At 41.1% G+C, this 27,545-nt stretch overlaps 1 protein-coding gene across 2 annotated transcripts in view; it reads left to right on the top strand.

Annotated features, from left to right (window-relative positions):
* Positions 1-27,545, top strand: part of GALNT12 (polypeptide N-acetylgalactosaminyltransferase 12) — a 51,272-nt gene that overhangs the window by 16,440 nt on the left and 7,287 nt on the right. For both annotated transcript variants that reach the window (XM_064443208.1, XM_064443207.1), the window contains exons 4-9: positions 1,763-1,948; positions 4,270-4,387; positions 11,669-11,845; positions 14,511-14,642; positions 22,000-22,113; positions 26,808-26,963. In XM_064443208.1, the coding sequence (XP_064299278.1) occupies positions 1,763-1,948; positions 4,270-4,387; positions 11,669-11,845; positions 14,511-14,642; positions 22,000-22,113; positions 26,808-26,963 (883 nt within the window). The remainder of the gene's footprint in view (positions 1-1,762; positions 1,949-4,269; positions 4,388-11,668; positions 11,846-14,510; positions 14,643-21,999; positions 22,114-26,807; positions 26,964-27,545) is intronic.

The following is a 27,545-nucleotide window of genomic DNA, read 5'->3' as shown; positions in this document are numbered from 1 at the left end:
TGATTTTCAGTGTCATAAATCACCTCCTGTAAAAAGTTAGCCCTGGATGTGTCTTGGAATTTTTGCCCTTGCTACAAATGCAGACGTACATCTCTAAGGGGATGTTTGCATGGCATATTTCGACTCAAAGTTTTGAAAGCAATACAACAGTGTTAGTATTTTGCAGTGCAAACATAGTTGTATTTGTAAGCCCGCCTGTGCATTGTACCATCTAGTCAAGAATTAACTTGCAGAAAAGATGATGGTTTTTCACTTACCTGATTCCTTTCGTAACTGAAATCACATGCCAGACACCTAATTCTTACTCCTTCTCCTTTACAGGAAAAACAAACCATTTTTACATTTTATTGGGATGGGAATTTTTTTCCTCTGTGTACGTATCATTCTCATTGCTTTGTGGTTTTGTCATACTGCTTTATGCAAGTGAGACAGGAGATAGCAATATTTGTATAAGCCCTTTTGTTACTTTACCACACAGGATTTCAGTGAGAGATCATAAAGAAGAAAACAGCTGTGTCACATCTTCCCTCTGGCAACAGGGGACCATTACATATTTAAGGCAGTCTTTCTCAGCTCAGACAATGCTTCTTTGGAACTGCTTCTGTTCTCTGCCGCATTTAACCACAAGCTGCTCTAATTCAGAGTCAGAGCCCCTCAGTCAGCCTGCGGGTTTTAAGCTTAATAATCCCATGAGGGACTGGTTCCCCTCGAATGATAGATACATCATCTCTTCCTTGTTTGGCGATATAATGTGTTCAGTTTTTCTTCTCCTCTGGAATACCCAAATCAGAAGATGCAAGACTAAAACAAGTACCAGCATCTTAAAGTCAAACAAGTCAGTTTTTCACTGAACTAACAGGAGATGTCTAAGAAGATGTGCTGAGAAGATTGCTGAAGAGTGATTTAGGAGAAAAGCCTTAGCTTGCGCTTGGGTGCTTGAAGTTGATCTCTCTTGGGGCTGAGAGGCCTTTCCAGAAGCTGAGGTGAAGGCAAAGGATCCCACGTTTTTTTGTAAGGGCAAATGCTTTTGGAAAGGAATCCAGAAAACCCTGCATGGTACTGAGAAATGGGAGGAAGGAGTTTATCTCCTTGCAGAAGTAAATCTGCAAGAAATGTTGTTAGTATTCCTAGTGCGGTAAATATCTTAACTATCTTTACATCAGCCTTGCCGATAGGTGTGTCATTCTGCAGTGCTATCTTGTTTCTCCTTTTCATCTCCTATGTTGTCAGGGTTTCTGGAGGCCTCCTGCACCTATGTTTCACTGTTGGAGATCTATCCTGTGTTGCATGTTTTTTTCTGTTTAAGCTCATGCCTTCTTTCTGAGCTACTGTTGTGCTCAGTGTAACTTTTTGAAGATGATTAGTTTCAAGAACAACCATGAGCCAAGAGCCCAGCCACCTTATTCTTCCTTGCAGAATGATAGTCATGCTGCTTTCTAAAGATCTTGAATGCCTGTACAAAACAAAATAGATGTTTTTGTTGAGAATGCGGTGCTGGATATGGCAGCCAGGCCAGATGCTGAATGTGTTATCTCAAGCCAGGTGCCTACAGCTGCGCCTGTCCTGATGCTTGCTCCTGATGCATCCTCAGCAAGAAATGGGTGGCCGTTGTTGAAGCTGTCCTTTCCTTGTATTGCAGCATCAGCTGAAAAGGAGCAAGGCTTTGCATTTGGTATTCGTAAGTGTTCTCTGTTCTTGAGAGTTCTAGTTTTTGAGAGACATTTCTAATGGAAGTCACCCTTTTCTTTTAAAATCATACCAGGATTGCAGAAGAAGAATCAGCCGTTGTCTGCCCTGTCATTGATGTTATTGACTGGAATACATTTGAGTACTTGGGAAATGCTGGTGAGCCGCAGATTGGTGGATTTGACTGGAGACTGGTCTTCACTTGGCATACTACCCCTGAAAGAGAACAAAAACGGAGGAAGTCCAAGACCGATGTGATCAGGTTAATTTTTATGCATCTTATGAAACTGTGAATGTTACCGGTGCTTTTGACTTCACTTGGAAATCCCAGGTGCTGAAAAATATTTGAGAAATTAGCATAATGCTAAGAATTATGTATCTTGTTTAGCTCCCCTTTCTTCCAAGATAGTTCCTGCTTACCATGCTCCTGAAAAAATACTTTTCTAAAAGCTGAAATGCCTGTGAAATCTTTCATATAGATTCCTTACTGCACAAGCAGTCTCTAGACTCCTGCAGGCAAACTCCCCGCAGATGCTTATCAGCAAGTGGAAAGGTTGTAACTGATTAATACTGCGGGATGTCCTCCATGCAAAGCAGAGATCTCCACGTTGTAAGAAATGTATCATGGTCAACAATGAAATGGGAAAAAAAATCATCAACCAGTACGAAGGCAAAAGTAGTTTTGAAGACTTTATCTGTGCTGTAGCGCTAGTGGTGGTTCCTTGCTCTGTTTTCAGAGGTGAGCCGTTTGCCAGTTCTTCATTGGGATGAAATGATACAGCTCTACTTACCATATTTCTACAAAGGGCTAAATCATAGGAGCTGACACAGATGTCTCCCTTGTGGGTTTTAGTTATGTTTTATTTTAAGACAAGTTGCAATCAGTTGGTATTATTTGTCACTCCATACTGTATTTTTAGGAGAGGTGAGGTACAAACAGTGCATCTGGAAAATGGACACTGTAGACAAAATCCTGAGAGTTGAGGGTCTGCTACGCTCGGTTTGGAAGTTGCTCTATTTTGGTAGTGTATTGTAAGAGATAAAGCAGTTTGGCATTTTTAACATCATGATTTTGTTAGTCCTTGCATTTTGTTTATAATCTGTTATTTTATGGATTACAACAAAACAGAATTCTCTCAGAATTTTCTCAGTCTTTTCTAGGTCGCTTATCATGGCAATGATACCCAGTACTTCACAAATATTAATGAACTTATCCTCAACTGAGAGAAGAAAACATTTTTTTATTTTTTTAATGGGAAAAGTGAGGCAGTAATTTAGTCCTTCATAGCATATATGAGTCCATGTCCTCCTGGAAAAACATTTCAAAATAGAGTAAGTGTTTTTAAAGCCTTTAGTTTAAATATGATGTTGTCTCCACGACAGGAAGACTTGTCTTTGGCATGCCAATGGGAAAATGATGAGGGATAAAGCCTCACAGTAGCCTAAGGACTGTGAGCTCGGCAAGTGTCTGGAGAAAGCAGCAATGCTGAGCGTGGTGTCGCTGACAGCTGTGTTTGGAAAGACGAGATCTGGAGTGAGACAGAAGAGCTTGACTGGTTATGGAGTTGGGGTTTTTTTTCCTTCTGTCTCACCTCATCTCTTTCTGTTCTTTGAAACAACATATGACGGTGCAAGACAGTGTTGCTTCAAAACGATGGCTGGTAAAAATAGTTTTGACAGATTAAGAGTAACTGATTACTGCATCTAGCATTTGTTAATGTTTACCTCAGCCGCAATTTAGTAAAACTCATAAATGTCAGCTGAATTTAGTTCCGGCCAGCATTATATGCTTGGCACTTTAAAGAGGGTCATTTTCTAAGACTGTAAATGATTAGGAACAATAATGAACAAATTCAAGTTTATATATATGTGCACACACCACCCTACAGAAAGTACATCCTCTAAGTGTGCTATTGCTCTGGGCCTTGTGGTCCTCAGTGAGGATCCAGTCGTGACCCCTGATTTTTCTTCCAAATGTAACAAAAAAAACCCCAACAAACCAAAAACCCCACAGATAAGCAGATCTTAGAAAGAAAAAAATCTTGTCAGGGGCTCTATTTACTTAATTCTGCTCAGTTGATGTGTAAGAGTTTTTCCACTTGATATTAATGCATCAGAAATGTTGTTATTAATTACTGAAGCACAAACATGTTTACTTACTACTAAAGTAAAATATATAAGGATACTGCACTTAGAATTTCAGAGCTGACTAAAACCATTCTGCCACAAAAAACCCTTATGTTGTACTATGTGAAGGTAAGAGGCTAGTAATTCATGGCCACTCACAAAGACACTGTAATTGCAAAAATTTGTATTAACACAATGTTTATCTTCTCTGATTTCGTTGTTATTTTTATTTTAGTACATTCTGGAGCTCGTTTCTGAAACAATTTTTTACTACAAAATTAAATTTAAATGGCCTGACAATATACTACTTAACTGATCAATGGCTGACTATTACTTTGTATCCAGAAAAGACTGAGAAAATGGAAAATAAAAAGATATTGTATTTTTGATCTGTGCTTTGTTAATTTATATTTTTTTGCTTTTTATTCAATTCAGAGTTTTTATTCTCTTTTATAGGTCTCCAACCATGGCAGGTGGATTGTTTTCTGTGAGCAAGAAGTATTTTGATTATCTTGGTTCATATGACACAGGAATGGAAGTCTGGGGAGGAGAAAACCTTGAATTCTCGTTTAGGGTAAGTGGCTCAATTGAAAGGTAAGGGTTTTTTTTTTTATTTTTTTCCCACTGAGAACAAAACAAGTTTCTTATTTCTTCACACCCTTTTAGTTAATGAGATAGCTGTAATCTAAGCAAGTGTTGAGAATATTTTGGGAGATGTTCATGCGAATCTCCTTTCTCCTCACGCCTCAGTATAGTTATATTTTCCTTCAGAATAGCCATTTAAAACCAATTAAAAACATCTTTTGTTTTGAATGCCAGTATAAAATGTAAGTAGTGTTGTGATATTAGTGGATGAAGTTTACATTCTGTGGCTTGAAGAGGACCATTGGAAAGAAACGTTTATAATGCTTTAATATGACTCTGGAGCTGTCACTGTGGTTGATGGAGTGAGCAGGAGGCAGCTGGTGGCAGTTACCAGTGGGACAGGACAAACCAGCCTCTGCACTTCTTTAAGGCTTCTATTCCGTTTTGCTTCAGGAAAAGTTTGTATAAACGTTATAAAAGGTGATGGGGAAATTCTCCAGGAACTGTAGAGCTGTACCCTGCCAGAGGGTGTACCAGTGCTCAGGTGTGAGGCAGATAGATAGCTGGAATGAGAAGGATTTATGTCAGGGGAAGAGGGAAGAGATACAAGACAGGCCAGGCTGATGAGCAAAACAGTCTTGTCCTTTTCAACTTCTGTTACCTGTGCTGCTGCTGATTCCCACTGAGCACAGGCTGCCTGTCGTTTGCCCTGTACCACACTTAGCTTACTGAAGCAATCCAGGGGTGGTGTAGGAGGTAACACTGCAGAGCCGGTTTTGGCTTGCAGGGAGTTCACAACTTCGTGCCCTGGATTTCCTGTGTGTTTTCTGCTCACATCAGGTACGCTTTATTGGTTATATTTACATATTTGTGTGTCAATGGATTGTGGGGCAGGAGGGTTGATGTTCTTGGTTTGGTTTTTACCAGGTGCAGCAGATATCAGGGGTAAATAGTATTTTAATGTTACAAAACCACTTTCTTGAGAAAGGAGACATCAGCAGCCTGTCTCACTTGATGCCTGCCCAGAGAGCATCGAGTCTTCCTGGCTGCTGTTCCTGTCTCCTGCTACCTGTAGTGCAGAAATCCTAGCAAAGAGAGCACAAAAATAAGGAAAGAGAAGGACTAGGGAGGAGAACAGCACAGACCTTGAGTTGACATGTTTTCTCTCTGGAGGGGGATTTCTCAGCTGGAGTCGCCGTTTGATATAAATTCATGACCACCTCCTTTCTCACATAGGGAAAAGTTGCTGGCATGTAAGTACAAACACACAGCCCACTTGTCTGGGTCAGTAAATTCAGCAGGCCTCCACCTGAATCTCAAAGCAGCTTACCCACCTCCCATCGGCTCTGTGAGCTTCTGAAGCAGGAGTCTTCCAGTTGCCTCCAGTTCTGGTGTAGCCTGCATTGCTGTGTAACATTCCAGTGGGTCCCTCCTTTCCACTGGAAGGGATTTATTTTCTGTGGGATAGTTGCTCAGTCACAGGGTCAGGAGCTATGAAATAGCTCTTGATGAAATTATTTTTATGCCTCCAAAAGGAGAGGATGCTCAGGGAGCCAGGAGTAGTAATGGATTGGGTTCATACTTGGGGGCACAAAGAAATGATCGTGCCCTTCATGAGTCACAACCCAAGGTAGGTTAAGCTGGAAAGCAGCCTGGTGGTGGACACCATCCCCAGCTAACTCTGGCAAGGGAAAATTGTTTTTCTTGCTTACTGAGGGATTGAAAGGGGTGATGACAACGAAGGAGTCATGCATTTTTGGGTACAAATGCTTCCTGCCGTGGGGCTTGCTGTGTCTTTTACTTTCTCAGCTATGACGCTATTTCAGCAGACAAACAAGCAGAAACAGGAGACTCGGTTTAGCAGCAAGCTACGTCAGAGAGCATGACACTATCTCCCACAAATGTAGCATACCAGCAGCAAGCGTGTTGGATATGCGCATCTCCTGAGGAAGACTGGCTCTTGCAGGCACTTGTTCGTGTCTGCTAGTGCACATGCAACCAGAGCAAGCACCTGTGGCGTGGAGAGGATGCTGCTTTTGAAAGTAGTACTATGTGCTCCGCCTTTTAGCCGAAGTTTGCACCTCTCCCAAAGCAGTAAGCTTGGAAACAACAGCCACAGTTGACAGAATTAGACATTACAGGATCTGCTTCACATTGTTTAAATGTCTGCAGTCTTCTGTGACCCTGGCTGCCTCAGATTTGGTGGCACCAAAATGGTTGCCCCCTAACTGGTAGGAGTTAGGGTTAGCGCTGCCCCTGGTGGCAGTGGTTTTCTCCTCTGAGACGGATTGTGGAAAGCCTCAAAACCAGCCCTTTCTGCATGCAGTTCTTGGCTTTCTGCTCTTCATGTTGCGCTTTTTGGGAGACCAAGGCTTGCAGCCAGGACAAGCCTGACCCCTGCCCTGTACAGCAGAGAGTTCCCCTGCACTGGCTGCTGCTTTAGACGCAAGCTATCGCTGCCAGGCTCTGGCATCAAGTCCCATTTTTGATGTCACTGGTTCCCTTGAACCAGGTGTCGTGGGTTGCAGCACCATGTGAGCAGTGCCTTTGCTCCTTCAGCATGGAGAAGACTGGTCATCTCGTGGGCTGGAGGAAGCCTCAGAGGCTGCCTAGCACACAGGAGGAGCACAAAGGGGGCAGCAGCAGAGTCCCCAGGAGCCAGCGCGCTGTGGGGTGTGCACGAGCCCGCCGTAGTACCCTGCAGGGGCTGAGCAGGCACCTGGGTGCACCAGCCTGGGGTCTCAGGGCACTCCTCCAGCAGCCACAGGCACGCAGTGTGTCATGCACAGGGCTGAGAGCAGGACTGTGGCTTGTGGTCGGTAAGAGAGGTGCTTAAATGAGGAAGCAGAGAGGCCAATGTGGGGTCCCTGTGGGCTGCAGGTGGATCGAGCAGCTCTCTTCCTGGAGGCCGACAGTTTTGCAGGATGGACTGTGCAATGGCCAGCAAATGCTGGCCAGCAAGTGCCTGGGCGTGTTGATATTACTGGTGCAGATTGCCAGTAGGATCTAGGCATTTGGATCCAAATTGTGCACAACATACTTACCTCTATTTCATTTCAAGCCCTTTTACTTTGTGCCTCCTGCAGTGAGGGTTTTGATGGAAGAGAGCAGAGTGCTATGATGTTGCTTAACTGTGTTCTTCTGGCTGCCCACGGTGCTAAAGAAGGTCAAGAGCGATAAATCAGCGTTAATTCTGTTGTCTCCGTGGTTTCTAGACCTGCCAGACCTGAAAATTAGGAGCAGGGAAACTGAAAAATGCTGTAAATGAATTCACTGTTCTTCTCATCTCTGAAAACACCACCCTCTTCTGATGACACGAAAGGACTTGTCCTCAAGCTTCCTCTTTCTTGTACTTTGATTATTCTAAACTAAAGGAATTATTTGTGGTTTTGAGAGGGGCAACAAGAACAAAGCTTCAGCTAAAAGCACGATGACTAAGAGAGGTGGAAGCTGCGTGCTGAATGCAGGATCAAGTCAATGTGCCTTGATTTCGAATTGCTTAATGCTATTTGGCTGGATAGAATTTCACTTCATGGGCATAATGGGCATTGAAACTACTCTTTCTGAGGCGTGCAAAACATGCCCTTTCATCTTCCCCCTCCTGTACATGAAGCGAGGGGAACCTGGTTGCAGCTTTCCCCCCCCCCCGCCCACTCTCTGCTCTTGGTCCTGCTAGTGGCACTGCAATGTAAGTTTGTTTCTGGGGACTGCCACTTGATACGCTTGCGGTCTGTCCTTCAGCTTAGCATCACGGCATGAGAGGAAACCACGCATGTGCAAAAAGGACTGCTAAGTCCTTTATTCTGTTGGAAATTTCATTGCCCACAGGCCTGGATGATATGCCTCTGATTTGCCTGGGTATTCTCTTTTCTCATCTTTTTGTACTGTTTCCTTCTGCCTGGATCTGGAAAACTGTCTTGGAGCAGGAGCAGCCGGGAGGGGTTCATGCAGCTGGGGAGGCCCTCTGCCCACCCAGCTCCCAGCAGATCATGCGTGAGCACCGTGCAGGGGGGCTCAGCCGCAAGTCAGCAAGCAAAACTGCAGCGGAGGCAGGGGCAGGAACAGATTATTTTCCACAGGTTGTCTTTGTTCAGGAGATAGCAACCTTTTTTTATTTTTCATTTCTTCCGGAGGGTCTTCAAACGTTAGAATGGAGGTGGCAGAGCTTAGAGCTTACAGAGCTTTTCTTATTTAGTGTTCATTGACCCAGCAATTAGGTCAGTTTTCCAAAGACCCTGGCAGGGATGGGGATCCCAACGCGAGATCTGTACTTTTACTGTAGCTTTTCATAATGCCACCATCTGCTTCCGAAAAGAAGAGAAAAAATACTGATAGTCTGCATGCGTCATGATGAAAGTGAAAGTAAAAATGAATGTCACCTTGTTTTCTTTTTGCGCTGAAGGAAAAAAGTATGCTTTTATAATGAGCTGTGAGCTAGCCAGACCTGGTAAAGAAACATATTTTCATGCACATGCAAAATATACATGAAATCTAATGTGCTTCCCTATTAAAGGAGGTGCGAATAGTTTTAGGGGACCTAACTGGAACCTTGTCCAGAGTCACTTATTTAGCCTTTAGTAGTCAGCTTTGTTTCTCTAGGGAATTCCTTGCTTTCTTTCTATTTTCCTTGCTCTTCAATTGTACCTGGTTTTATATAGAGGTCAAAATGTGTTTTCCATTAAAAAAAATAAATAAACCTTTGGAGGAATTGTTTAGCTAAAACATACTTAATTTTTTTGTAACAGGAAGACAAGAGTTTTGAACTTTTAATAAGCGAAGCAAAATTTAATGCACATTGCTTAGCGACTTAGAGTTACTTTTTAAAGAGAAATTCAGAATTTTAATTATTGAAAAATCAGCGCTTGTGGAATTCTCTTTTTGGCATCAATTTAACAGAGGTATGGTCAGTCTGTTTTACTCCATTTAAGTCAGACTTTATCACAGGTGAGTAGAAGAATGTGCTTCCTTCTTAACTGTACATTCAGTATTCAGTAGTCTTTATGGTCCATTCCTCATATCTTGTTTAAAAACAGACTGATCAAAACAGTAATGATCAATTAAAAAATGCTTATATTGAATATAACAAATATGGAAATTGTTAAACTTTAATAAATTTAATGGCGCTTAATATTTGCTGACAAACAAATCGTGTGTGATGAATTTAAACTTTAGAAAAGTAATCTCAGATATAGAAATAATATTGTAAGAAAGCTATTGTTTTGAAACAAACCTCAAAAAGGGAGATCGTAAAGTGGAAGTGGATAGCTGGTTTCTCAGCAGCTTTCAAAATGGCAGTAGTGTAACTTCAATGTGAAAATATGCAAATTTTTTAAAAGATCAGGACAGAATTCTAGATTTCTTGTATATTTCCTTTAATCATCTTTCTGTTCACATGACAAATACACCAATTCCCCAGAAAGCAACCGAAAAGAAGAAAGAAACCTCACATGAAAAGCAAGAAATTAAAATTTTAAATCCAGTAGGTAAAGATGATCCAGTGCTTCCTATAGTTGAATAATGAATTACCTATACCTTTAAGGAAACAGTTTGTTTTAAAAGTAAACTTATATATTAGAGTGCTTACAATTCTGCTGTTAAGCACAGTATTGTGCCATGTGTGAATGTCTGATATCATTATCCAAAACCAAATCAACGGAGACAACATTCATTGATTTCTAAATTAAGAAATTTGAGAGAATTCATAAGTAACTTTAAAAAAATAGCAGTCTGAAGACGTGTCCATCTTGTGTATGCTGAAAGCCGTCATCTGTAGTGACTTTCTAGATCCCTAAAAGTCCCAGGGAGAGAGATGGGAAAAGTCCCATCACTGATCTGTTGTCATTGTTATCATTTGCTACCTCACAGCTTTCACTGCTGCTGTGTTATTTGCTATACAAGAAGGTTGTCAGGGAGAAAAGCTCTCTACCCCTTAAACATAACTCAGCTGATTTCCCTTGTCCTCCATTTACAAAAGAAAGATGAGCTGCCGCCTACATGTCGTTGAATACTCAAGGAGAATTAGCTCACTGGAGTGCCAGGTCTCAAAAAGACTGCTACGGGAAGTCTGTCGGAGCCATTGGTGATAGCCCCGAGTTTGTTCAAGCGCAGCAACGTGTCCTACTCCCCCATCTGAGTAAACTGCAGAAACCTTTTTTCAGGCACCCTTCAGAAACAGGGTGCCTGCCACATCGTGGTCATGCACAGTATTAAATAGGAAATACTTAGCTGTGCTTTCCTTTCATAATACCAGACCTGAGATCAGAAGATAATGGGGAAGTGGCTGTGTGGATGAGCTGCCAAAAGGCCATGGTTTTCAAAGGAGTAGAGTATAATTACAAAAATTTGCACGGAGTGCTGAGGCTAGTGTGTCTGCTTGGTGGTCACTTATGGGCTTTATCTCCAGGGCCATACGTTTCCTGACCTGGGGAACCTGAGGCAGGAGGACGAGGACAAGGGCAGAGTGAGTTCTGCCAATTCCACATTCAGGTTCAAGTACTTCCCTTGACAGCAAGTAGGAATATTGCTTTAGATAGGGGGAGGTGGTTTCACTAATTTTGGCTAGACCACTGTGAGTTAGTTACAGAATTACTTTGCAGTTTCTTTTCATGCCTTGGGTCTAGGCTTCCTTTCCCAGCTTTATAATGGAAAAGGTTAGTTATGTTTTTATGACCAGGCACCCATGCCTCTCTTCTGAAATAGTGAATATGGAAATGGTAACACAACCTGTTGACAGTGTCACAAGCTTACCTGTTTTGTCAAGTCAGCTTTCCAGTAGAATATGGGCAAAGATTTCTGGTAAGAAATCAATTATCAGTCATCGGTTTCTTTCCGAGACAGCTATTTGCATGGTTAAGTTGGGCAACAAGCATGCCTCTTTTTTTATTTCCTCTTTCTTTTTTTTTTTTTTTTTTTCCAAATATAACTTGTATAACTCAAATTACAGACCACAGTTAGACCTGCAGAAATATTGTGGACCATTTCTTATCATGCCTTCAGAGAAAGTGAAGCTAAGAAAGGGATAATTGCATGCCAGATAAAACCAGAGATGGGGTTATCTCCTTGTTACTCACAGTGTTTTGCTCTGAGTTCACAAGAATGTCATTTTATCTGGCTTATTCATCAAATGAGACACAAAATTATTGTATATATTGCTTATAGCATGCTATGATATTCTTGAGAAGGTATTATCCTTACAAAAGCTTATTGTTACTGTATCCTTCTGCTTGCAAAGAGTCAAATTAATGATGCGCAATGTCAATTCTTTGTTCAGATATGGCAGTGTGGAGGAAGTCTTGAGATCCACCCGTGCTCGCATGTAGGTCATGTTTTCCCCAAACAAGCTCCCTACTCACGGTCCAAAGCTTTGGCAAACAGCGTGCGTGCAGCTGAAGTGTGGATGGATGACTATAAAGAACTTTATTACCACCGAAACCCACACGCTCGCCTGGTAAGTTGGAGACCATTATTCTTGGAATTTCAGTAGAATTTGTTTCCAGTGAAATAACTATTAGTTTAGCTAATATTTAACATGAATTATTTTTTTATGTTTATTTCTTATTTCTTCTGAAGCTTTTTCGCAAACATAGAATAAGTGTATATATAGTTAATTTGTAATTCCTTGGAAAAAATCAGAAATTCCTTAAGACTAGAAGGTGGCCACGTTTGTGTTAATATTAAATGAATGAATGAATAAATGAAAGAATAAAGTTAAGCAAGGTGACCTGAGTAAAGGGGAGCTGTTCAGCCTGAAATGTATGCTTCTGTGAAACAGCCGACACAGGATTCCATCAATAAAGAAGAGGCACCCAATTAACAAATGCTAATCAACAAGGTTCAATGGACAGTAGAGCTTTAAGTGAATGGCACGGTAATAATCTTTAGCAAAATTACCTGTCCTGTGATAATTGTAAAATTTTGGACTGATGTAAGACAAAATTGATTTTTCTGTTTGATTTACTGCTGCATAACATTTGATACAAAAAAACCCCCAAACCTACAAAAATAAACCAAACCAAACAAAACAGCAACAACAAAATCCATATTGCAAAGATTAAAATAATCAAAATCAGTTCTGGAAACTGAGATGAAAATGTTCCTAATAAAATGTTTGAAGTTCTGGTTTGTTTTTTATTTTTTAAAAAAAGCTAATATTTTTATTTTGTGAGAAAGAAAATACAAGATCATTTACTTGCAGAATTTTTCAGGAGATAAATACTGTGAAAATTGAGTAGGTCAGAGCAGTAAAGCACTGTGCAAATTCATAGCCTGGATATATTTATCACGAAGGGGCCTGTAGGCTGGAAGACAATAACACTGAAATATCCTCACAATGTCTAGAAATTACTTATACAAACCTCTGGCACAAAGTCCAAAATTCAGGCCTGAAAGAAATCACTCTCTGCTGTTGCTTGTTTCTGGAGGTGCTTAATCCCCCCAGGCACTTACTTCTCTTTGCACAGAAAGTGTTCTAAGTGCCCTTTTTCTGCTTTTGTGCATGGGGAAACCTGCCCTGCGGTGGGCTGCTGGGCACCCACCTCTGGCTACGTCAGACCAGAGCTTAGGGAATAGGCGGGGGGACAGGGAGCTCCCCACGCGTTTGGGTGACCCACCCCAATAGACACGCAGTGGGAGAAAATGCTCTTGAAACCATTACGCTTTTAAAAGATATGCTGGAGGACACTGGGGAAGCTGAATTTGGTTAGCTTCCATCTCGTGTTTCTTTGGATTAAACTGGGTAATGAGATTATTGTAGTCTATGCATTTGTAATAATTGTTTTACTTTAACATCATAAAAGCCATTTAGGTTTTATTATTAAAGTCTGACTTTGAGGGGAATATGGGGTTTGTGTATCTGAAGACTGGAGCTCCCAGGCAATGCCAGGCTGATTCTGCTTGTCATACGCAAAGAGAAAACGTCAATAAACACTGACAGTTTTTCTTGTAAAGTTCTGGGCAGCTGATATCTGCGATGAAAGAACTTTAACTTTAAACGATATTTGTGTGTTAGTATTGGAAGTTTTGCACATTGGCTTATTGTAACACAGTGGGTGTAAGCTGAGACTCGTCTGGTTTTTGCACATATCAAAGCTACCACCAATGCACTCTGTTTTCCGTAATACTCTGTGTACCACTTGTTGCAACGGTTGAGTTCAGACCCTTTTACTTCATCTAACCCAAATATTCAGTTCCATAGCATAATGAAAAAATGATTGATGCTATGGCTGCAAAATTTGGTTCCATAAAGTTTTACTTCAAGATTAATGTTCAGACCTCAGAGCTGTCGTGCTGTTTGTTTATTCCAGCAGGCATCTCTGCCTCTGTTTTACATCTGCTTTGTGTTTTCAGTGATATTTCCACAGCTTTGAGAAATGCAAACATATTTGTGGTTTGATGAAAGAGTGTGTCAAGTGACCTGTAAAAATCTGGGGGCTGCAAACAGTGTCTCATGCCTGACTGTCTGAAATCCCTAGTCAATATAAAGATAGATTTTTGAAGACAGACATGAAAAGATGCGAACTCTGCTCTGATCTATAGACAGGGAAAAGTCTGCAATGAAAGCTTTTCTCTGGAGGCTTAAGATTTCATACTCGCCACTCCCCAAAACTATGAGCTTCAAAGGAAACATTAGCAGATTTTACAGATTTCATCAGTTAAATGTAAAACTGTCTCTACAGGTAATTTGTAAATGGATGGTGGAATAACTTAAAATTCTCAAGATTCATTCACTGCTTTTGAGATTTTCAATTATCCAGCTAAAGGAAGTTTTATTTTCCAATACGCCTTCTCAGTTCCCAGCAAAATCTGTATTCAAGGACTTTCTTACGTGCGGATTTGGGGACTTTTCTTAGATGAACTGTCTTCTAGAATATTTTACAGTTTTACATGCACTGTTCCATTTCTTTTTTTGTCAACATTTAACAAATGTAAGGATAATGAAATCAAATGCAGCACCCAAATATGGGTATTTTTCCTGACTAAAAGTCCTACTCATCACTTTAGCATACGGTTCCTAATAATGTATACAAATAATTTAAAAGAGAGCATCTGTTCTGGTTGGTTTTTTTTTTTTTAATCTTTTTATCTTCTTTTTTTTTTCCCCCCTTCCCTTTCAGGAACCTTATGGAGATGTGACAGAAAGGAGACTTCTTAGAGAGAAGCTGAAATGTAAGGACTTCAAATGGTTCTTGGAGAACGTGTACCCAGAGCTTCACGTACCCGAAGACAGACCGGGTTTCTTTGGAATGGTACGTGGCAAGGGTCCTCCCTGCAGTTCTTGGAGTTCTACTAACTCAGTATGAAGGTATTTTTATGCCAAAATCTGTTGGGGATTTTGGTAGAAATCAGTTAGAATTGGTAGGCTTTAAAATGTGGTTTCTGTCAGAATCTTTACTCTAGGGGATGCTGCTTATGAAGGAGTTCTGTCAGGGGGTAGGAGAACAGGTAATGTTGCCATGAATTGCACCTTCCAAGTGGTATCTTGGGAGTGCTAAAGGCAGCAAAGGATGACTTTTTTATTTCTTGAAATGTTGCATAGCAAAAAAAAGAGAGCACTCAAGTGTTTCAGTTTTTAGTTGTCAACTTGAAAATAGAGTGTGCTTTGAAACATGTATTTGCACATTTTAGCTGGTGAAAACTACGATGATGCTCTGGTGATGGGAAAGAGAGCTGGTGCTGTGTGCTCCCAGATCATACAGGATTCTGTATGTCAAAACCAACATGTTCATTTTTAATCTGGAGGTGAGTTTAGACCAGCACAGGTTCACAAGCAATTTTCATCAGTTCAATATCAGAATCCTCTTCTCCTTTTTTAAGAGTCAACAACTTTCTATGCTATTTGCAGCTTACAAATAAATATAAGCTATAGCTCCATGTATATCACATTACTGTAATTTCATTTGGAAGGGATGAAGGCAGAGATGATGCAGCAAATACCTGCTTCCTCTGAAAAATCAGCAGATATCTGCTATGTGTCTTATTAGGAAGACAAGGCTGCACCTTTCTGCCAGGCAGAGATGTATAAAACACCTTCCTGATTAACAATGCCACATTGACTTAGAAGTACTTTTGCTGGTAACTTGACCACTGCAGATGAAGCTAAGCTGCATTCCCACACTGCTGCATCGCATCCCGCCCGTTTCACAACAGTCTTGTCTTGCTGCCATCTGCGCTTCAGTTACTCAGTCTCTGCTGGATCTCCTTTAGCAGAGGAAAGAGCCTGATCACCGTGGGTGTACAAAACATACAGGAACCAAGTCTCCCTGCAGTCTTCCCTAATAGCTTTGTTACCTGTTGAACAAAAAAGATGCTAATGTGGAAAAGCTGTGATTTCCCATAAGGAGCTGTATTTCCCACAGAGAGCTGTAGGAGCTCCCACAGGGAGCGCATCAGTTGGCAGCAAAGCCCTTAGGAGCCTCTGAGAGAGTAGCCACCCTCCTCCATTTGTCTTGGAGATTGCACTTGAGTTGGTATCTCTGTGTGATCACTGGCATGAAAGGTAGTATCCACCGTTACCCGGTTCCTTGAACAGACCCCGGTACAACATTGGTTCATTTTTTGTTGTTTTGTGCTGGATTGCTAACTGACAAGGTCAGAGAAAGTTGAAGCAATAAGATATTGTAAGACACCTTCCAGGAGCGTTTCAGTAACCTTATCCTCCCCTACACCTCCATCTTTCACCCTCAAAAAGAAAGCCTAGACTGGTGGCAGCGATAGTGCTTCAGCCTCCTAGGGAGGGGAATAGATTTGTGCAGTTTCTTTCATGATTTAACTGCACGTGTCATCCTCAAGAAAGGTGTTGACAATACCTAGAAATAATTCTCGTTCAGAGCTGCTTGAGGTATCTACGGCGTAATTTAGGTGTGCTCAATATATTTCTCTAAAAACAATTCTTAAATGCTGTCATCTAGTTGTGAGCATAATGAGAATACACCATATTTTTTTTTTTGGCAGGAGGAATTTAAAATGTGATTACAGTACAGTTATACTCTAAGAAAGTGACAGTGCAAAAATGACACCTACTGATTCAACTGATTTGTGGATATTGAGTCCCATCTGCTAACTTCAATGAATCATTGATCGTGTTCTTTACTGCTGCCTTAGCTGTGTAGTGCTTTTCTGGTTCAAAAAAATACTGTGTTTAAAAGTGTCGGTTTTGCTAACAGTTTGGCTTAGTGTGAGGTTACTTAATTGTTCAAAGAGATTGCAAAGGAACATGGGGATTTCCCCCTCCCTTGAAAAAATCAACATCAACAATGTTCATCATCAACATTTCAACATCAACAATGATGTTGAAAATCTTTCTAAGATTACCCGTAGGTCAGCCATATGTTACTGAAGTAAACGCAAGAATTATTGAGTAGCATTCAGTGCCATGCACTGACAAGTAGACACTTGTGCTAAATTTTTTCTCTTGATATGTAGATAAAAATATCTATACTAAACTTCATTGTCTAAAAAGTTAGCTCCCTAAAGCTTTATATAAACTTACTGAATTTTGAATATTTTTGCCTGAGGTATGATTACATTCCTGTAAACTGTCTTGAGGCCTAGAAATGTGGGAAATACCTTCTTACTTGTCCTTGGGCTCCATGCAGCTTTGGAACTTTGTGTGGGACATGAACTAAACCTTTCAACTTCAATGATTTATTTGGGGGGCGGGAGAGAGTGAAGCTGGCAGGCACTTAGTAGGTTAAAATAAGATGTCAGCATTGCTGGAGAGGCTGAAAATCTCTTTTAGGCTCTTGTGTAGAGCACTGATGTCTCTTTTTCTGGCGTAGCCCCTGGTTTGTCCATCCTTGAGCATGCACTTACTGCCAAAGCGTATACTGTACTTGTGCTTCAGCTGGTGCGAAATCTGAAAAAGATGTGAACCCCAGGTGTGTGCAGATTGCCCGCCTAGATATAGCCCAGACTAGGTCTGCTTGAAAAATCTTAGCTGCCCTGGAAAGGGATGGAGTGGGCACCTCTGGGAAGAACTTTGAGCTGTCTTATGTGTTTAATAATAGTACTGTGACATTGCTGCACTGTGCAGCTAGGTGAAGATAGCTCTGGGCAGCTCTGTGGTCTTTTCATGTTATTGGTGATTGTGTGTGACTGGAAATGTATGGCTGCAAAGCAAGGGAAGAGTCAGGGTTCCTCCCCCGCTAAGGTACACTAAGTATTGCTGGCATTCCAGGTGCATATCTGAGGATAAAGATTACGGTCAGCCAGTGAATTTGGCTTTGAACTTGGCATACAGATTGCTTTTAAAAGACAGTGTTGACACAAAAAATAAGGATTTTATCTCTCCTTTTCTGTAAGTTTGATCACTTGGCAGTGAGACTTTCCAACTGAATGTGAAACAACTAAGCTGATAGATGTCTGTGTGACTATCCAGCCGATGGTTCTTTTCACCACCTGTCCTTAAAGGCATCTGTGACTGACTGAATCAGTTGGGAGATCAAAAACCTGAAGTTTTCTATTGGCAGCTTCCTTCCACATTTTCCTGCAAGACCATCTCATCTTCAATGAATTTCCAAACGCTTAGTCATAATTTTCTTTTAATTTAGACCATATATAACCTTAAAAAAAAATCAGGAAGAAAGATTTTAAACCTTTAAAACTATGAAGAATTTTGTTTTGCTGTGACATGAAAGAGAACATTTTGTAAATTATCTAGATTAACACATGATATATATGGACAGGCTTACAGAAGAAGAGACCTTAGCTGGGTGGCTTAAGTTATGTAATCAAAAAGACTATTGCCTGTATGGTGTTACAAGTTCTCAGAAGGATCAGGCTCCAAAAGAGCCTCCTCTAGGGTATACCTCTAAAACTGCATTATAATACCATTTGTAGAGTTGCCACTTGAGATTGAATTGGTAACCAAGATTATGGCTGACTAGACCTGGAGATCTGATGCCCATCACAGGCACCACTCCGTTGGCTGTAGAGCCCCTGAAAGCTTGAGACAGGTTTTTTAAAAGGAAGTCGGAGAAATTAAAGTGTTTGATATTAGTCTCAAGTGAACACACCGTCACTTGAGACATGTGCTTCTGTATGTTCTTGAGCCTCCCAGGGAGAACTGGATTTGCTGGGGTGAGCAACTGAATTCCAACAGCAGTGTCTCATCACTGATTCCTTCAAAGGATCTTAGTCATCAACATTGTATACCCATTTCGGCATTGTACTTAAGAAGTCAACAGAAATCTGAGGATATTCACAATTTTTTTTTTTCCAAAAAGATTGATATGAAAATAGCATACACTCAGTAAAATCATTCCCTGTGACTGCTCAGGTTACCTTTGAGGCAAAAGCTTATGCCTGGTCAGTACCATGACACTGTTGGCTTACTACAAATTCATGTCTTACTGCATCCCACAGTATCATCTGCCCATACCACTAATGCATCAGCACTAGCGTTACCGTGGCAGAATAAAGAGGATTCTGATCTATTTTGTGGATGAAGGGAAAGGTTGGCTGTGCTCCACTGGCCGTATTTATCAACTAATGTAATGAAGTTTTAATGTCAAAAATCTGTTGTTGATGCTTTGCTTACAGTTATGTGAAATGGATTTTATCTTACAAAAAAAGGCAAATTGTTTACAGAATGCTGTCTGTATTGTGTTGTTTTATGCGAGTGTCCAGATGTTAGAAAACAACAGATTAAAATTTATTCAAGAAGTAAGGGCTAAAGGTCTGATGTGAGTATCTCAGTAGTTGCTGTTTAGTACATGTCTCAGCCTCTAAGCAGAATGGTAACTCAGTGGCACGTTAGAGTACATGGGCAACGCTTCAGTAGGAGGCAAAAGTCGTAGAAAGATGCAGCCAGTAATCCTGCACAGGCAGAACTTTTTAGAACTGAATTATGCATTTTAATGGCAAGGTGATCAACATTTTTCTTGCTTCTGTTTCTCTAATGCAGCGTTCTGCAAAAGAATTAAGGTAAGTCATGGAGAAAATTTTGTTCTTATTGCATGACTTTTTTATGGTGGATATGGGAACAAAGACAGCTTCAGAAATGAATGGATGATTGTTGTTTTGATAGAGCTGTTGTACACAAAAGGAACTTAAACTGCGTATTCTCATTTGACAAGAGAAAAATATTACTTTCACAAATTCTCTCAGTTTTTTCTGCCTTGGAACAGAGGGTGGGTTTTTGTTTTTTATATAAATGGTGCTGTGATCAGATTTTCAAATTTTATTATTTTCATATCTTTGTAATTTCAGATCAGGTCATTTAACAGCTTAGTATGGCTTTCCCCACAAATTAGGTCTTGAATGCCTATTAGGTTTCCTTATGAAGCATGGGTATAAAAGAACATCTACCAATAAAAGAAGCTAAAGAACCAGACTGAAATATGGACCATGTATGTTTAGGAATACGTCTGCACGTATCACAAGCATTTGTGCATGACAGAAAAATGAGAGAACATATGTGGTAGCATCCTGGGAGTACAGGCTCAGTTTTAAACCATCTGAAATGAAGCTTATGTTAGTAATCTTTTACACAACTTTTGTTTTGTTGTCTGTATTTGGGCATTGCATAACGTGTGTAGGAGAGTTACAGTACTTCTGGTGGTGCACGGCTTCTTAAAATAGGTTATTTAAAATTCCAGGCCGCAAAAAGGAGCATGTGCTCACGCACATGCTGGGGGCTGACAGCGAAGAGTGCACGCTCGGAGCAGTAGCGAAGGCATTGGGTTGTCTGGAAGGGCACCACGGAAAAGTGCTTTGCTACGTTTATCTTCCCTCAGAGCCAGTAGACAGTCAGGCAAAGTCATACGTTGTTAAACATAGTAATGAGCGACCCTTTGATCCCGAGGACAGCCACTGACAACAACTGAAACCAATTTATGTTTTTAGAGATACAGTTTCCATTTTTGAGTGGTTATGACTTTAAGTTGACATTTCTTGATATAGAATGTAGAAACATGAGAAGCTTATTGTTTGGTTTATGTAGTTCGGTGGTGGTGTTAAAAATTGTCCATAAAAGATACTTTCCTGTTTTTGTAAGTGTAATTCTTGCCTAGTGTTATGAAGCTAAACAAAATGTCGTCTTTTGACAGCTTGGAGAGGGGTGCAGTGGTCTAGCATGTTCCCATCAAACCAAGCAACATTTTCTGTTGAAAGGGTGCCATGGGGATTTCTTTTGCTTCTGGTAAACTTGGACACTAAATCTAAGGATGAATTTTATCATACACCAAACTTAGATGTTAGTTTATCCTTTACTGAAAAATTGCACCAAGTGCATAGTGGAAGCACGTTCAGAGAGGAGTTAAGAGGTGAAGCCTGTAAGGGTAGGGCTTCAGTCCTACATTTGTACATTTGGCTCCAACAGGAGAGCCTCACAGCCCCAGCAGCCCTGCACGAGGCCCCAAGCTGTGGCGGCTCGGTGGTCCTCCCTAGTCCCCCAGCGTATTGCTGTTGGCTTGGGCAGGCAGCCCAGTTATGCAGAGAACCGAGAGCTTGGCTGTCTTTCAGTGGGAGTGGGCACAAAGCAGTGGAAAGAAGACATCGGGTAGCAATAAAAGTAGAAGGTGGGAAATCAAAATATTTAATTTTCCAACTTGCGCGGTTTGCTCTATGTGGGTTTGGGTCCTGTGGGGTTTGTCTTGTTTGGTTGGTTTTAGCCTTCTGCAATCCCTTTGTCCGTTCATTCTCCACGTTAAGAACTGGGGATACAATTATCACGACTAGGGAAGAGCTGGTGAAATTACACCTTGCTGAAATAACTCTTCTGAGAGTTATTCTGCTTATTCTTTTTGTCTGCAATATAATATGCTCAGTAATGGGGGCGTTCAGCTTGAGCCTATGTTTACAGAACCTGTTTTGCTCTGTGCAATTTTAAATTTGGTTAAGTGGCTAATACTAGGAGTTAGTAATTGTTATGGCATCGTTTAACTTCTTTTCAGTTACTTTTGCATCCTGAATACTTGAATGCAAATCCTTGTTAATTAGCCTGATTATTCTGAAATAATGTAATTTAGTGTTTTAAAAATTAATCTAAAAGTTATGCAACTATTGTATCGGAGATCAACAATGCTAGTAAAGAACTTCTGAAGTAATTTCTAGTGTTTCTTTCCAAAGATGAATCTTACCCAGTTTCATGATTTCTGGTCTTAAAATCTGACTGCTTGTTCAACCTCAAGAGGGTACTGGAGTCCTTTCGAGAACAAATCCTTCTAACATCTCCCATTTGACAAACTGAGGAAAGTATGTAGTCGTGTTTTCATAAGAAAATTGAACAAGTGGATCCTGGGGAGGAAGTTAGAGACATGGCAGACTCTCTTGTTCTGTGGGAGTGCTGGCTTGTTGGGTTTCAACACAGCTTTCCGTAGTCCCTACCTACTTCATTTGCAAATACATTGGAACACTGTGTCATTCCTAGGGGAAGCCATCGCGTCTGGCTGCTTCAATGCCCAAAGTCAAGACTGTCCCAAAAGTTTTATTCACATTAGTCTGAGAGAGATGTTGCCATTGGATCCATTTGATCTATTCCAATTAGTCTGAACTAGCTCTGGGATGTAAACCTCACAGCCCAGCAGGATGGGTGTAAAGTGACTACAGCATATATTCCTCACTTTAGATTAATACTTCAAAATATTCTTTTGTTTTGATTAGCTGAAGAATAGAGGAATGGCAAACTTCTGTTTTGATTATAACCCTACAAATGAACACCAAGTAACTGGACACAGGATCATACTGTACCCATGTCATGGCATGGGACATAATCAGGTAAGATTCATGTTTTATTTTCATTTTGACCAATGCTGTGGATTAATGTAGAAAGTATGGTATAAAGCATTGCAGTATGGCTTCGAGAATATGTTTCCACAGTGAGGTGATCTTACATCTAATTTTGATTCTTACACTGGATGCTTTTAATTTTGATGTCTTGAGGTGAGACATAGGGTAAAAGGTAAAAGCAAAAGACAAGTATAATTCATAGGATAAATGTTCTTTTGAGATGACATTTTTAAAGTTATTCTTTGTTTAGCTAGCACTAAAAGATTAACTGAATTTACTGCAAAGATATTGCATCACCAGATATTAATGCTCCTACGTCTCTGCTGATGGTGTGATGCATCCGCATACCTGCGATAGCGGGCACCGGACTGACAGCAGCGATGCTCTCCGAGCTGTGCAATTAGTGCTCCCTCTGCTGGCATCCGGGGAGCAGGAGGAAGGAGAAATTAAGAAACTACCTGACTGCAATATAAACTGATAAAAGAAAACCTGAGATGACACAAGAGAATTGCAGAGCCTGAGGAGGGAAGGCCAAACACAGGAAATGGGCAAAACAATATTAATGAAATGGGGAAAAGGCATGGGAGGGCAGACAGGAGCCAGGGAAAGGGGTCCAAGGTGGCAGAGGTCAGAAGAAGTTTGGGATAGAGGTGGGGCAACAGATGAGGAGCGTGGCATGTGTGACAGAGGAAGGAGTAGCTACGAGCTACAGGGAAGGAGTGTGAAACAAGCAGAATCACTTAAGACTCCTTTAGTGGAAAGAGGCAAGGGGACTGAACATAGGAGCAGAGATACCAGTTGGCAAAAGGGGGCATGAGTAGGGGTGACAGGTAGTAGTTGCAAGAGGAGTGGACAGTAAGAAGAGCTGTGGCTGGGGGAACTGAGGGAGGCTAAAATAAGACAAGACCTAGAAGCACAAGTGAGATGGGAAATGGAAGTCAGGATTGCTGAACTTGCACCTCCTTTTTCTGGCTCACAAATAGCTGTGAAACCTACCGGCAGGATATTTCTCTCCATTTCCTTCCAATCCCCCTGCTCTTTCGACAGTCATTCTTAAAAGGTTACATGCTGCTCCTGGTGGTGTGAATTCCTTAGCTCAATGGGCAGGTGACAGTAGCAGGACCGAAAGAGTCAAATCTTCCATGTGTACATCCACCACTATCAGCTGATGGAACTGATGGTGACAAGGTTGGTCATCCTCTAGCTGTATCAGTGCTAAGGAGAGCAAGGCACTTCACCACAGAGTTTTCACAGATGTTTGCTGACAACAGGCAGCCCTTAACTTCTGTTTTGTCCTTGGAAGGGAATCTGCCATGCTAATACCGAGCTCTTCTGCCTGCTCTCCTCCAGTCTGCTTGCATCACTTCACTCATTGCCTATATACAGGTTTAACAGCAAACCCTCATTACAAAGCTTTACTCCAGTCCCCTGTACCGCATGTTGCAGGTGGCTCCAGTTTCTTCACTCCGTGCTATTTAACACTTTCTTTTTCCATGCTGACTGGCTCCCAGTCTCTAATGCCCTTGCTCTGTCTCTCCCCTCACTTGTTCCTCTCACTAGTTACTACCCACACTAGGTCACATTTTGTTCCTTTTCACATGCCCCCCTTCTTTCCTGGCTAGCTCCCATTTTTTAATCCTCTAGCCTCCTTCTCATCCCTTCTTCCTTCTCATCCCTTCCTCCAGTTGCAGAGTTTGTTCCACCATTCATCACTTTCTTCCTCAAATAATACTCGCTGCTGCATGTTCACACTGTCTCATGGTATAAAGGAATGAAGTTTATTCTCCAGAGTGCAGCTCAGTAAGGTTATTCTCAAAAAACATCTTGATAGGATTTAACATTAATGAAGGTTAACTTGGTCAGCCATATGTGCCTTACACTCCAGTAAACCCATCCTCTGGCATGATATGCTAGTGGCAGGTGGCTGTTTACGTAGGGGACAACTGCAAAAGCTCTTTTCACTGGAAGCAATTCTCCACTTAAAGTTATCTCTGAATATCTGTGTGCACTGTGCGGAGAGGAGAGAGCTCTGTGCTCTTGATTATTTACATAGTCCAGCACCTGCTCCCATTTTATGTCTTAGTAAGTAGAACCACTCTCAGAAAACTGATGTCCCTGGTAATTTGTTTCTATTTTTCATGGAATTCATGGAGTAAGTGAGAGGGTTCCCTTTAGTCCTTTTGAATTGCTGTTGTGTAAGCCGTAAGAAAGTGAGGTAGCCAAAATCTGCTTCCACCCCTTGTACCACAGAGCACTGACGCAGCTGAGGCATATCCCATAGATTGCCCAGAAGTGGTAGGCACTGGGTAAAAGGCCTCATCAAATTTCCCAGTAGCACTTAAGGGAATCTACTGGTTCTCTGAAGGAAAGAAATGAAGTAGGTACTGGGCCATGGATGAGTTTGAAAATGCTTCCTTTCTGCCCACAGAACCCACTGGGCAAGGAAAGAGCAATAAAAAACACTTCACCATTTGAGGAGGAAGAGATTTACCTCATGTATTACTGGAGCTTGAAAAAGCCTGAAGCCTGAAGTGTTTATTCTATTTGAAACAGTAGAAAGAACTGTATAATGTTCATTGGGCAAGGAGGCAGGAGTGCTTGGTTGCTAATACTATAACCCCAATCCTTAACATTATCCAGAAATTAACCATTTTACTTGCTCTTCTCCTCCAAATCTGAGGCACGTCCTTGAGAGACCGTTCAGGAAAGATGTCAGTAGTAAGAAGCGCTCTTGACCTAGTGGCTGCTCCCTCTATCTTGATGCACCTGGTACAATCAGCAGCTTGCAGGCTTTCATAGATATTGAATACAAACTGCTAAAAAGAGTTGTTATATCTTATAAATCCACTAATGAGCAAGGCTCTAAATGTGGCCTTGTAAAAGCGGCAGCTGTAAAAAAAGTGTCCATCCAGACAGAAATGAGCAGGAGTGAAGCTTTTTCTTAATTCACGAGCCATAGGCTTAAAATGAGTGTCCTTCCAGCTCACTGTGGTGCCCAGAGTAGCAGGCTTTCCATGTGCCAATCAGATACTGAACCTGGGAACTAAGCCTGAAGGCCAGGGAACAGCCCCTTCCTATTGGGGTAAAAAATAATAATAATTGAAAAAAATTGGGCCAATATTATTACATCTGACTTTTGTTGATGATGAGACATTTCTGGCATAAAGCAAATGCAGCCTACAGCATAGAAACAGTTCCTAGCAATAGGTTTCAAGGGGAAACCAGTGTCTCCTGGGTGTTATGTCAGCAGGTAGACTTCAAACCTGAAGTTGTTTTCACAAAACACTGACTTCCCTTTGCGGCTTACCACAAATGAATGATGGCAAACAGGTTAGTTCTTGGGGGGGTCACTTGCATCACTGCCGAAAGAAAAGCCACAGAGCTTCACGTGCTGACGCAGTGGACGACGCTGTGCTGTGTACGGCTGCGACAGCCACCTTGGCAGAGAAATGCCTGGTTGCAATAAAGGAAGGGGCAGAGGAGATTTCATGAAACTACTACCATAGTTTAGAACCGAGCTCTTACACCTGGAAATGGATAACTGCAGACTTTGTAATCACATGGTCCTTTTTGCATTAAAACTCCATTTCCAGTTTTTCTTTCAAGGTTAATTAGCCTTGGTGGTTGCTAAGGATGGTTTTGTGGTAAGTTCAAGCATATACAATATTTCTGAATAGGTACAGACCCCTTCACAAAGCCTTACAGTCTCCTCCGCTGGGGTGAAACAAAACAAAGGAGGATTCCTTCTCTCCCTCATCCTTTTATTGCTTTCCACTAATGCAGCTATACTATTGGTAACAGGCATTTTTTCTGATGTGTATTAAACTCCCCTGTACCCTACTGAGTATAATCTAAATCAGATCTAAACACACATCCGTGCACTATAGTCATCTAAATTATTTACAAGCGTGCTAAATGCAAACAACTCTCAAACTCTGCCGCTCTTTAATGAAATCCAAAATTTGGCATGTGTCCATGATAAATATAAAAATTTTAAGGAAGTCTTCAGCCATAATTGCTACAAAAGCCAAGATGTTTTAGAGCATGTTCAGAACACCTCTGTATAATATTGTACAACAAGCAAAGCCAGTAAATTGCCTTTAATATTCTGTCCATGTTTAAAAGCAGCTGTAGCTGATTTGCTCCAAATAATACCTTAAAACGTTATATAATAAAATGTTCATCACCATGCATCCCGAGTACCTTGTAACTGGAAATGAACCTTGACCAAACTGCATTTGAACTATGCAGTGAGCAACTCCTTAATTAAAAGTAACATTGTTTTGTGACAACCGAATTAAGAAGGCATAATGTCAGGCTATAAACTAGTTTCCATGCTATTTTTAAGGGTGCTCTAGAATGTGAAAGTAGAATATTACAGTCAAATTCTGTAAGTTCTTTAATGCTGGAATGTCTGTTTTCCAGGGAATTTATTCAGCATTTCATACATTTTAAGTGCTACCAGAGTAAAGCAGGGCTGTGGTGAGATTGATTTGTCTATAAAATAGTAAGGAAATGGCAGCAGTTAAGGCTCCTTGAATATTTCTGGCAGAATTTCTCTCCACAATAGCAACTTTGATATGTGAACTTAATTATAGTGTCTTAGTATATCCTCCTTATCCTCCTTTCTTGTGTACGTATGAAATAGCTATTGTCCTTTGTTTCTTCTCTTCGGTTTGTAGTTTTTCGAGTACACATCCCATAATGAAATACGTTACAACACCCGACAGCCAGAAGTCTGTGTGGCAGTGGATTCAGGGACTGACTACTTGACAATGTACTTGTGTCAAGAAAGCATCCACAGCGTTCCTGAAAACCAGAAGTTTGTTTTCAGGGAGGTAAGTATACCTGCTTGGTTTTGGGTTTGTTTTTTGGGCAGTTGGAGGAGAATTGTTGGTTTTTTTGGGAGAGGGACTGGGTGGGAGGGCAATTGTTGTTTGGTTGGGTTTTTTCTTTTTTTTTCTTTTTTTTTTTTTTTTTCTTTCTGCCCACGTCATGCAGGCCACAACATCAGTGTAAATTCTGGGAGAAAAAAGCTATATTGGATTTTAATGTCTGAATGTGGAACAGGGTAGTAGCAGCATGCAGGTGAAGAGTATGCCAGTCATAAGAATAGGAAGATGAGAGGAAGGAAAGCACCTTTCTTAACCTCAGAGGAGTTGGGAAGGTTGGCAGAGCTCTCTCTTCTCCCTGTCCACATCTAGAGCTTTCTCTGTGTGCTCAGTTCTCTCTCACATCCCACCCCTACTGTCCTCTCCTGAGAACTGAGGTGCTTCCATAACCCTTCCCCAGCTAGTCTCATGGCTGGCCTACTTTTGCTCTCCTTTCATTGCCTTCTTTCTTTTTCCTGATATTTATACCACCATGTATCCCTGACACTTCATATACCACGACTATTTTACACTCTCCTGTGCTTTCAA

This window comes from Phalacrocorax carbo, chromosome 2, assembly GCF_963921805.1.
Source record: "Phalacrocorax carbo chromosome 2, bPhaCar2.1, whole genome shotgun sequence".
NCBI classification, from domain to species: Eukaryota; Metazoa; Chordata; class Aves; order Suliformes; family Phalacrocoracidae; genus Phalacrocorax; species Phalacrocorax carbo.
The sequence above is the reverse complement of the archived record's forward strand: the minus strand, read 5'-3'. Positions and strand labels throughout refer to the sequence as shown.